Source organism: Conger conger, chromosome 12 (assembly GCF_963514075.1).
Source record: "Conger conger chromosome 12, fConCon1.1, whole genome shotgun sequence".
Lineage (NCBI taxonomy): Eukaryota > Metazoa > Chordata > Actinopteri > Anguilliformes > Congridae > Conger > Conger conger.
Genome location: NC_083771.1, coordinates 43,574,399 through 43,586,384, shown reverse-complemented (window position 1 = coordinate 43,586,384; position 11,986 = coordinate 43,574,399). Strand labels below are relative to the sequence as shown.

General features: G+C 45.9%; 1 protein-coding gene across 4 annotated transcripts in view; it reads right to left on the bottom strand.

Annotated features, from left to right (window-relative positions):
- Window positions 1–1,362: 1,362 nt before the first annotated feature.
- The window catches only part of sema4d (sema domain, immunoglobulin domain (Ig), transmembrane domain (TM) and short cytoplasmic domain, (semaphorin) 4D), a 44,951-nt gene continuing 34,327 nt past the window's right edge, over window positions 1,363–11,986 (bottom strand). For all 4 annotated transcript variants that reach the window (XM_061263611.1, XM_061263609.1, XM_061263612.1 and 1 more), the window contains 14 exons: window positions 10,386–10,519; window positions 8,238–8,383; window positions 7,605–7,667; window positions 7,174–7,272; window positions 6,987–7,080; window positions 6,729–6,845; window positions 6,307–6,458; window positions 5,686–5,861; window positions 5,424–5,580; window positions 4,945–5,167; window positions 3,978–4,093; window positions 3,427–3,599; window positions 2,763–2,809; window positions 1,363–2,443 (listed from right to left, as the gene is read on the bottom strand). In XM_061263611.1, the coding sequence (XP_061119595.1) occupies window positions 1,479–2,443; window positions 2,763–2,809; window positions 3,427–3,599; window positions 3,978–4,093; window positions 4,945–5,167; window positions 5,424–5,580; window positions 5,686–5,861; window positions 6,307–6,458; window positions 6,729–6,845; window positions 6,987–7,080; window positions 7,174–7,272; window positions 7,605–7,667; window positions 8,238–8,383; window positions 10,386–10,482 (2,625 nt within the window). In that variant the 5' untranslated portion in view covers window positions 10,483–10,519 and the 3' untranslated portion in view covers window positions 1,363–1,478. The remainder of the gene's footprint in view (window positions 2,444–2,762; window positions 2,810–3,426; window positions 3,600–3,977; window positions 4,094–4,944; window positions 5,168–5,423; window positions 5,581–5,685; window positions 5,862–6,306; window positions 6,459–6,728; window positions 6,846–6,986; window positions 7,081–7,173; window positions 7,273–7,604; window positions 7,668–8,237; window positions 8,384–10,385; window positions 10,520–11,986) is intronic.

The window sequence follows — 11,986 nt, the reverse complement described above, 5'->3', positions numbered from 1 at the left end:
CAGTGAAAACTCATTCCAGTTTACATGGCCGTGCATTCGAATATTTCCTCAGGGGCTTTTAACTCACTGGCTCACCATTTAAAATTGCCATTAAAAATGTTGGAACACCGGGGTGAGAAAAGTCTACAGAAACGGCTACAGAAGAACCAGTTTGCTTGCTTGTGACAACAGTCCAGTTGTCCAGCGTTTCGCCTGGTGGGCCATGCTCTTTAGCGCCATAACAAAATGGCTTCCATTACCACGACCCTCAAACAACGCTAATGCCGCATCCTTCATCCCCCCAGCTCCAAGGTACGCAAACGTGGTCAGTGGTCAAATGGCTCTAATGAACGCATTCCAGTTTAGGGGGGGTTCAAAACTCCAGAGATCTGTTTCACAGAAAAAAAAAAAAAGCACTTCTTCACAGTCACTTGGCTCAGAGTGGTCACTAGTACCTGTATGTTTTCGCCCATTGTTTTCATTCCTCCGTACGTCGTACCTTTCCATACTCCCAGTTTGGCCTGAAACTTTGGTCTTTCAGTGCAAGCTCTTACCCCTCCACAGCGTCTACATGCACGTCAGCGATAGCCGGCGCACTTATGTGGTATTTAGTCATTTGTGGAGAAACAAGGTGAAGAATGGCACATCCCTGAGAACTACCAACACATAAAATAGAGAAAGAGCCATCAGCCCACATCAAATATAGCCTAATGTGATGGTAATTTTGAATGTACAAATACCTTGAAAAAAACTACTTCTCCCCTCTTCTTCCCCCCCCCCCCCCCCAAAAGAAAAATCTTATAAAATATAAAAAGTAACTTACTCCAATTTGGAAAACATCAAGTCAACTTACCAATTTGGTAAACCATGTTTCCAATTTGGAATTCAAACTGATTTCTTGCTAAGCAATGCAGAGTGTAATGTAGGTATGATCAAATCTAGGAATTATATTAATAAAAGCATTTTAGTAGGTCCTCAACATTAATCCATACAGAGCCCAAAGAATCTCTACAAGACACAGGACCACGTCAATAACGATTCGCCTCCTATTCAACCGGAACAATGTTTTCGCACATATACACATCTAAAACGCTTTTGTTTGCCCGTGCCTTTCAGACAGGGAAAGACCCTCATACACAATATGCAGCTAGAGGAGTAACCTGCAGCTAGAGGAGTAACCACAGCTAGGAGTAACCTGCAGCTAGAAGAGTAACCACAGCTAGAGGAGTAACCACAGCTAGGAGTAACCTGCAGCTAGAGGAGTAACCACAGCTAGAGGAGTAACCTGCAGCTAGAGGAGTAACCCGCAGCTAGAGGAGTAACCACAGCTAGAGGAGTAACCACAGCTAGAGGAGTAACCCGCAGCTAGAGGAGTAACCACAGCTAGAGGAGTAACCACAGCTAGAGGAGTAACCCGCAGCTAGAGGAGTAACCGCAGCTAGGAGAAAAGCGAAAGGGCACGGAGTCCAGAAGCGGAGGACCGGGCGGTTTTTCCGAGATCAGTACGGCGCGTCGGCGTCCGCGTACTCGATGGGCTGAGACTCGCAGTCGACGTCGAAGGGCCTCTCCCTGGGCGGGCTCTCGTCGCCGTACTCCAGCGAGGGGATCTTGCCGTTCCCGCACTCCGGCTCGGTCTCGTAGCCGGTGTCCCTCAGGGCCCTCTGCTGGGCCCCATTGGGCCGCTGGAGCTCCGTGAGCTCGGGCTTCTCGGCCGCGGGCTCCATGAGGCCCGCCTCGCAGGCCAGGTACTCCGGCTGGGGCTTCTTCTGGCCGCCCAGCAGGGCGGCGCGGAGCCTCAGGCAGGGCGCGGGCAGGTACTGCATGTAGCAGTTGTAGCCGAGCACGGCCAGGAAGAGCAGGAAGAAGAGGAGGAAGAGGAAGAGCAGGGCGTTGCCGTTGTCGCGCTGCAGGTACTCGGTGGCCGGGTCGCGGGTCTCCGGGCTGGGCGCGTCGGAGCCGGGGAACGAGTGCTTCTGCACGGCGACCGTGCTGCTGAGGCCGGGGGTTAGTGAGGTCGCGGGCTGGGGCGGGGAGATGAAGTTAGCCGAGCTGGGAGGGGCCGAGGTTAGTGGGGGTCCAGCCGTGCTGGCGTTACCTTCGGCGTCCGCGGTGGGGCGGTGAGCGGCGGTGGAGGTGGAGGTGAGCGGGGCGGAGGGGTCGGGCGCGGGCTGCCTCCTGAACGGATACAGACTGAGCAGGTAGCCGGTGACCAGCCGGGTGAAGTTCTTGCCGCCGGCCCACTCCAGGGACCAGCACTCGTAGCGGCCCTGGTCCTCGGGGGCCATGCTGTAGATCAGCAGGCCGGCCTCGGCCAGCAGGTGGAAGCGCGACGCCTCGGTCAGCGCGCTCCCGTTCACCGTCCACAGCGTCTGCGCCAGGTTGGACCGCACCTGGCACGGCAGCTCCACCGAGCTCCCCGGCCTCACCACCATCTGCTGGAAGGGCTCCACGGACCGGCCCCTCACTGGAGGAACGCGGAGAAAAAAAAAACGTTTTTTTGTGATAATATTAAACCAGCGCTACTCACCTCCGCGTCCTGCAGGTATTTGCTCCGACCGTGCGCTACACCACCTGGTCTCACAAATTATTTTACCCGCTTGGTTCAGATAAGCAAATGTGTGAAATCAGGCGGTCTAGTGCACGGCTGAAGCAAATGCCTGCAGACAATGCAGCCCCGCAGGACGTGGAGTTGAGTAGAGCGGTTTTAAACACCCAGCCTGGACCATTCATAGCTCATGGTAGTTCACAGTAGATTAACAGGTTTATGTTTAGTTGGTACATACCATTAGGGCACTTGTCAGCATCACCATTAAGGCTTTGTATCAAGTTCCTACAAAGCAAAAAAATGAACAAAAAATGAGCGTACATTGTACGCAAGGGAAAAAAATGACATTTTCATTTCCATCCATATATTAATTCTAATTTTAGAATATTGGGAGCAGGTTTGTGTGTTTTGTATGCTGGGAAATATGATGGATTAACTATGCTTTAATACATGCTGCAGTGTAATCTACAATTAAATTGTTACCTATCCATCGTGAACATGCCAATTAATATATTTAATATCAAATGTAACAGCGATGGATGCTGCTCTTCATAGAAGTCTGTAGGATTAATAAACTGGTAACACTGGCTACGTATAAAACCACCCCGTAGTTCCTTAGAACATTAATACGGACTGCTTGCAATACAACAGCAGACATTCCGCACAGCCGTTGGGCCCTTAACCCCACATTGCTCCCCGGGCGCTGCACTGTGGCTGCCCACTGCTCCTAGGTAACTAGGATGGGTTAAATGCAGAGGACAAATTACCCCACGGGGTTCAATAAAAGCGTATCTTATCTTATGTATCTTATTTGACAGCAATGGGAATGGTAGCTTAGGACACTCTGGGGGTGAAGTTAAGGAAGGCGCATCACTGATTTTGAGACAGGCGGGCTAGGGTACCGTAGGGCAAGGTCCCGGTCCTGCAGTATGTTGACGCAGGCTCTGGACTCTGCATCCCACGCGCAGTAGGGGTCGCGTGCCAGAACGCAGTCCTCACAGGAAGCGTACTTGTGACAGAAGGCTGTCGGGGACTGCACAACCCCGGAGTCGGAGCCAGCATAGAGGAACCTCGTCTGGGAACAAAAAATGAAAGGCTCAGTGTTTCATGTTTCATATTAAAAATGGCTCGTATTTAAGTGTCATGTACACTGTTTAAAAGAGGAATTGGTCACAGTTCCTTTTTTTTTATTTTTTATTTTGGAGCAGACTGTGTGTCTCTGTGAGTTCCCCCTTTCCATGAACTTAAACGGCTGACCTGCAATGTGACTCATGAACTGATGAACCCGTCAATTTTGTGGGGGGAAAAAACTAAATGATGGATATAAGAAAGTCTGGCACGTCTACCTTTTGAATTGGTAAGGTCAAAATTACATTCAAACATAAAAATCCTGATTTTTTTTTTTAAACTCACAAATCTAGGCATGCACAATTTATTTTAACAGCATACACACCCCTTCCGAAGACAGTAGCAGAGTCTTTATGGGTTCTACATTACGGAGTAGCTGTATCTCTTCGATTGTGTGCACTACTCCATCATAGACTATGGATTTGTGCAAGACTCCCTTATCTGAAAACAAACAAACAGATTTTTATCAAACGTTCATGAATGCCACAACCTTTCATTGGCATACAGTACATTCACATTAGCCCATTTCACAGAGCAGCATTTGTGAGGTCTACAAATTGTGAAGGGAGCATCTTGTCCAAGAAAAAAAAAAAAAAAAAAAAGATATCCTTATTTCAGTAACTGAAGTCCCCCAGACACAAACATGAAGCCTTACTCATATTTTAAACAAACTTAATATAGGAAGACATTTGCCTAATATATTGACATTCAAAAAAGTGCTACAAAAAGAAAACTAAATTGATAAACTAAACTCTGGAATGTTGTAATGCACCAAAATCAAGGGTGTTTAAAGGGGATATTGACATGCCATGTTGAACCTCAACAGTACAGTATGCGGCACAACTCGTATACAACCCATTTACAGGTTAAAGAAAAGAACACAAGGATTGATAGAAATTGAAAACCCTGTGCAATTTTCTTCTGCTATTCATGCAAGATATAGATATTACATGCTATTTTGATATGAAGCATTTCATTTCTAAACATCAGTTGTAAGGCAGATTCAGTCCAAGTTTAATGGCAGCACTACCAAAGCACTGGTGAGTGATAAGAATGTCAATCACCATGTTACTTGCCTATGTAACATGATCTTCAAAGGAGACCTAACACCAAATGTTCCTGTAAAGGGCAGTGAAAGATCCTTGACGCTTTCAAGATAAACTCAATTACAAAATGCGCGTACCATTAAAGTACTTCGCTTATTTATTTCTAGAAATACAAAATATCATCATGATTGCACAGGATCCTTGATGACTAATTCATACACGCTACAACATGGGAGAGCCCCTTACCCGTCCCTGTGAATATGACATCGTACACGTTGTTGTCCAGAGCCTGGACCCTCTCCACAGCAATCTGGGTGTAGTTCACATCCTTAGTGATAAGCTTGGGCCCATTGCCAATAGGAAGGACCGGATCCTCCAGCAGAGGGTGGTCCTTGACAAACTGCAAGGTCTTGTCTGGCAAATGAAGCGAGCTGTTGATGTTCTGCAGTCGATTGTCGTTGTTGATACACTGCAGACCGAAAACAACGGGACTTAAAACATGACCGTTGTCGCTGGCTGGGGGGGGGGGGGGGGGGGGGGGTTAAACGTTAAACGTTCAACTTGGCACCAGTGAATGTTTTCAAGACAAACTCAAAATGACTACATTCTGAAAAAGAATGGATTTCAGTTAATGTTCCTATCTTACTCTGGCAGTTTGGGAAGGGGGGGGGGGGGGGGGGGCTGGGGATGTATAAACAGCCTGTGAGAACATAGGACCAACTTACCGCCCCAGGGCGAGGGCTGGGGGTGATTCCATTGTACCTCACCCACTTTGTGTGAGACTGCTCCACCGTGGCTTTCTGCATGTACTTCCCCTTGGAGAAGACCTCCTCCACCGAGGACATGTTGTAGGCGCACACCGCCGATAAGCCGACGTTCCCCCTGCGACAGGATCAAAAGGCGCCATCACACTTCCGCCCTCGTAGTCTCACACCTCCCACTGCTCAACAGCAGACAGCCGCACGCACCCCCGCAGTCGCCGCTCACCACTGTGACGTGAAAACGCCGTAGATGACGGTGTCTTTCCAGTCGGGCGTCTTCAGGATGAACACGTCGTGGACCACGTTGAACACAAAGTTCAGCTCGGGCATGGAACAGACCAACTTGGCCTTGAGGAAGGAGGTCCACTTCTTCTGCAGAGTCCGCTGTCCGCCCAAGTCACCCTGGATAGAGGGAGAACATCCGGGTAGGAGCTCGTCATCATTCACCAACTGCGCCTTTCACCCACCATTGTGACCCGCCAGACAGTTTGTCAATTGTGTATTTATTTGCCAGTGCACATTAATCAACATTTTCAGTTCCCAAATCAATGTAAATGCGCCAGAGTTAGCCAATGAGCTCATTTTAATCTGTAGTCCCTGAGCTGCATGTCTTTGGACTTTGGGAGGGGAAACCGGAGTGCCCGGAGGAAACCCACACAGACACGGGGAGAACATGCAAACTCCACACAGAAAGGCCCGGGGGCAGGGCTTGAACCCAGGACCTTCTCGTTGCGAGGCACCAGTGCCAACCACCGCCAATTCAGCTACGATGGCGAGAAATAATGCCACGCTACAGTTCTTGGCCGGAGTCATGACTGCACGGAGGGGCTCGGGGAGTCATTCGCACCTTGCAGACACGGGCGATCCTGGGGATCAGGAGCTTGCCGAAGAACTCGTACTCCACGGACACCTCCGTGAAGAAGTAGTAGATCTTGTCGTCTTCACCGTCTAAGCTGTTCTTGCCTTCTCTGATGACGTCTGCAAAAACAAAACTGGGCTCTGGGGAGCAAAGGGGTGGGGGGGTGGGGGGGGGGGATTGGTCAATATAAGGCCAGAGGCTTGCTATGGATCATACAAGACCCATAAGTGTGACCTATATTTCCAATGAAATGCTAACATTCAGGAGTTGGAAATGTATGGTTTCTGTAGGATTGAAAACCAAACGTATCACTACAAGTAATACATGGATAACTGATTTTAAGTGCAGTCATTCTAAATTTATTGCAACGCAGACAACAGCAATAAAAGTGATTTAAAAACACCACATACCATTCAGCCATGATGTTGAATACTCTGTTCGCAGCAAACTCTGAGAGAGGGAGTATCTGGATATGATGGGCTCGCTTCCTAAGAAGTTGTAAGCAGTTCCAGAGTACAGCTCCCCATCTGAGAAACAGAGGCAGTTTTTTCCAGTTTCAAGGCACATCATTTTACAAGGTGGAATTCTAAAGTATCAGAGCTCACCAGTCCCAGGTTTATAATGTTTTTGTGCCGATCCAGGTATAGAGGTCCGGGGAGTCAACTTACCAACCATGACTGTGGTGAAACTCTGGGCAGGGTCGAAGGAACACTTCCCTCGGCCGTCTTCCTGCCTTCCCTGCAGTTCGAATTCCTCGAGAGACTGCAAATCGCAGGCAAAAAGGAAATCGAGTGTAACGGAAAGGAAAAAGAAACCCCACACCCGTGACTCCCAAGAGCGGCGACGTTTTCTCACCAGAGAGTCGCAGAGAGGCTGAAAGGCGTGCGTCCCACAGACGTACAGACTGTCATCGTCCAGCACTTGCAGAACCCGAATGTAGTTCAGGCAGTCGGTCTGCAATAAAAGAAGCATGCCCACAGACTGATTAATCATCACTCACACCAGCAGCTAATTTTATCATAAAAGATCATCATGCCGCTGAAGTGAGAGATTACAGGGATCGTAAAGATACATTTATATAATTCATAAAAAGACAAACTACACGGCACAGCAAATTGTGTCATTTTCAAATGCATTTAAAAAGGGAAATGGCACCTTGCCAGTACTGATAAAATTCCTGCATGCCATTCTGCTGTAGTTCATATGCAAGACATTATTCTTCTTAGAATTTAAAATGACTAGACTAGAATATTTGGGTTTTTTTCCCATTTACATGCCCCACATACCTCTTTAGATTTTCCTTTTAAGATGCACATGGACATATGGTTTTCAGGAACTTTCCATATTACCTGCAAAATGAACCCATATAAATCAATATAATATCTGTAACAACTGCAGAAGATCGGTATCCAAGCATAGGCATCTAGGAAAAGAGTACATTATGTCTATTATTCATATTTTCGCTTTATCATCTTAAACCACCGTATAGCTAATTATTTTGAGAATGTCAACAAGCTGCTGTCAGTTGAGAAAGTACCAGGGATTTTGGGTTAACAAAGGAAAGTATGAATGTGCTTCTACCTATGACGGGATTTCCAGTGGCTTTGAAAATACAATATCATCATTGTTTTATTGATTTTCTGTGTCAGCCAGGCACAAAAAATACAGGGCCTTGTGTATGTGCGAGCTAGGTGTGTGTATGTGTAACACGCCATTTTATAGATTTCCACCAAACCGAATGGGGAAAATGTGGTTCAGAAGAACACCGCATACAGCAGGACTGACGTAACCGATTGCCCATGGATCGAATGAAGAAACTGAGCTATTACACAGTATTTATTGGGGGCACAGGTTTGGATATTGAAAGATATACTTTCAAGATAACAGAAAACGTAATTGATTTACGTTAAAAACCCTACCTTATTGGTCTTGACCGACACGTTTTTCAAGCTCAACTCAAAGATGGCTTCCCTCGCACCCACGTAAAGGACTTCTTTTTCTTCACTCAGCAGCAGTGTGGAATAATTGTAGATTCCTTCTTCTGAGAATTCTATCAAATTGACATCTGTGGGCAGAATCAACAGGCACATACACATGAGCTCACCTTGTGTAATCCAGCAAGTATACAAACATGGCATTTAATGATTCCAGTGTGCAATGACCTTTACAGTAACACATGCCCTTCAGCTAAGGAAAAAAACAAATGAACAAACACTGCCACACACAACACACACACAACACACACTTCTAGCTATAGATCTCAGCTGATCTAACTTGGCCTACGAATACAACAACCTTGCTGAGGCACAACAGCATCAAACAGTATGTTCTAAATGAGTTTAAAAGAGGTTTATGAATAGCAATGTGTTACACTCACTGGTTTTATGAGTGCATACCTTGTGAGTGCATAGTTTGTGAATCCGAAAAGACAGAACTACAGACAGGTCACTGGAAAGAGATGTCTGCACGGCATGCAGGACTCAGACTCCCAGGATACAATAAGGACAGAGTTCACTCCAAATCAGTGAATTTTGAAGGATTCTAGCCACTTTGTCTCAGAGATTCAAGTTTCTCTACCCTAAGGATGAGAATACCAATGCATCTAAAAAATCCACTGGGCACTTGAGGAATTGCATTATCCCAGTGCCGTGCTTCTCTTAAATGATCATTTGAAACCTGCTTGCCTTCTCAAAATGTTTGTCCAAGACCAATAGCATTAAGCAGAAATAAAAATTCCAGATTTGGGTGGATAAGTACAGCAACCACAACGGATAAAAAAAATAAATAAAAAAAATGTATTTCCAGTCTGAGAATATTTGGCCCAGCATACACAATATCAAAAGCACCACAGCATTGCGGATGCTACAGCGACTACAGCCACGTCTGACTGTCAAGCAGCATCCATAAGTTCTCGGTCACTTGGTTTCTTTTAGTTTTTCATTCCCGCCGGTGATTTACAGCAGTGCTGGGGATAGTTTGCATTTGACCGAATGTCTGCCAGTGGTCGTGTCAGCCGTGAGAAGCTCGAGTTGCCAGTGTACGGACACATAAAATGGCCGATCATGAAAGGAAACACCCTGACTACAGCTCATCATCCGCATCTTACTCACACGTAGCCTACTCAACTTCCCCTTCCACACAAGAACCTTGAATGTTATTAACAGTATATAACCCTACACAGTACATTAACCGCATGAAATCATCCGATAAATTGTGAGTTTATTTTAATTCAATGCACACATATGTTTATAGCCAATTCAATTTAAATTTTTTTAAGCTCTGCGATTTCACTTAACAGTTGGAAAAAAAGAAACCTAATGCTAGCTGGACCTCAACCCAGCACAGGAGGGTTGGTATATACACAGCTGGGACTAGAGCAATATTTAAAAGCAGCCACCTGAGAATTTAGTAATAGACCTCCAAGTATTAACGGCCGATACATTTTCAGATGACTTGGTGTCAAGTATCAGCTGTGAAAGTGAGTCCAGAAACTCAGTCGATCATATTATGAACCTTAACGTCCGACTGCAGTTGGCAAACTCAGTGCTCATTAGTGATGTTTGGTGACTTGCGTTCACAGTCTTATCATTTTTAAAGTATCAGCACAAATCAGAGCCTTGTTTGAAAGTGCAGAGCTTTACACACAACTTTTGTGGTGATGGTTATTACTTTCAGACCAGATTTTTATATTATACAGGATAAACTATAATTTCATTACCATACTGCAGTTCAAATTGGTTAAATGTGAAAGTTGCATATGATATTGATATATTCAACACGGATGGATGGACATAGTTTTAACATACTGGCGTGTGAACCTTATAGTCTGCACACACTTGTCAATGTGCGCTTGCCAGGTCACCCTGTGTAGGCAGAGACCCTTCGGATCTTCAAACGGAGGCTTGACAGTGCTGCATACTCTAGTCTGTAAATAAACGTTGAGCCGCGATAAAACCAGCAAAAATACCATCACCGTGAACCACGTCGCATCTGCAACAACTCGATTCGGATCCCCGTTTCAGGGCCACCGTTTATGTCGCGGGACATTTTGACGCTCAGAACCTTACCTTGGTGTTTCCAGGACATGCGTGGAATGCTGGTGGGGCCATGCGTGGACACCTCCAGCAGGAGACCCAGGAACACGCCGAGGACACTGAACGCCATGTTGGACTCCGGAATCTTTGGTAATGTGAAGTTTCCCCTGGATTAATAAGAGGAAACGGTTCTGTTAACACCGAGCAACACCGGCTACAGAGTGAGAATGAGAGAGCATGTCTGAGAAACGAAATATTACAGGCTCCAGGTACTTCCCCCCTACTGACTCAACCGTGGAGAAAAAAAGAGCCACCACAACATCTTGGGTTGAGGAACACAATGATAATCAATTCATGAAGACTACGAGCTTTCAATCAGTCCTACATAGATGGGGGGGGAAAACACAACGTTCAGAATATATTTTATTTTTTGACAAAGCAGTGAAAACGGCTCCATTAATGAACGTATGATCACAACCCAGAGTCACACAGTACATGCATGTATCACAATGGAGTATCGCCAACTGCTGGACTGCAGTTATTCCCAAGTGACCAAAGGAGGAGCACAAAATTATTGAGAAGGCAAACTATAACTGCAAACCAGGCCCCATGGAAAAAAACAAAAAAAATGTATGGCAACAAATTAGCTGAAAAAAAAAAAAAAAAAAATGTCTGACTCAGCCTAAACATCCCATGAAATAGCATATTTTTTCCTGGTTTAGTCATGAAAAAGGCCTTTATAGCTTTTTTTGACAAAAAAAAAATGCACTACCCCTTTGTTGGGGGGGGGAGGGGGGGGGGGGGAGAATTCAAGCAATCTCTGGCACGCAGCCTGAAAGCAGTCGAAAACAAAATGTCCGAAACGCCATCCACCTTTGACATCCACATTGCTGGGCAGCAGGTGAAGATGTCAAGGTCGTGTAAGAGAGGGGAAAACAAGTTTGACGCATGTGGACAAGTCCCCAAACCCCTAACGTGTTGGGGGGGATTTGAGGGTAGCCCAAACCACCCCACGCACCGTCACACTCAAATCTCAACTGATCTACGATGCCGTGTTTTGAGGAGTACAGGGTTTCTTTCGTCCTCGACTTGGGTCAGAATCTTCCCAGCTCCAGAGCATTTACAACTCACGTTCCCAGCACCGCCTCGCCCCATTTTGTAAAGGAGGAAATATGTTTTGACTGAAATTGAACCCAGAAAAAAGGCCAATGGACATACAAATTGCTTCCATGTTGTTCATATGGTTTTTCTTTTTGGACAAAGGCCATATACACGTAATTGCATTAAACTCCATTCCTTCGCAATAAAACGCTACGTTGCACAAGAAAATCTAACCAGGATTTTACGTGCTTATGTTCATAAAAAAAAAAAAAACTTTAACCCTAATTAAGACCATATCTACACACAATACACTCTTTGGACACAGGCAAGAGAGGGCGACATTTTACAACTATACACCAATAATCCTGCATATGCTGAAAACAATTATACTACAAAGCCTGTATGTACACACACACACACACACACACACACACACACACACACACACACACACACACACACACACACACACACACACACACACACACACACACACACACACACACACACACACACACACACACACACACACA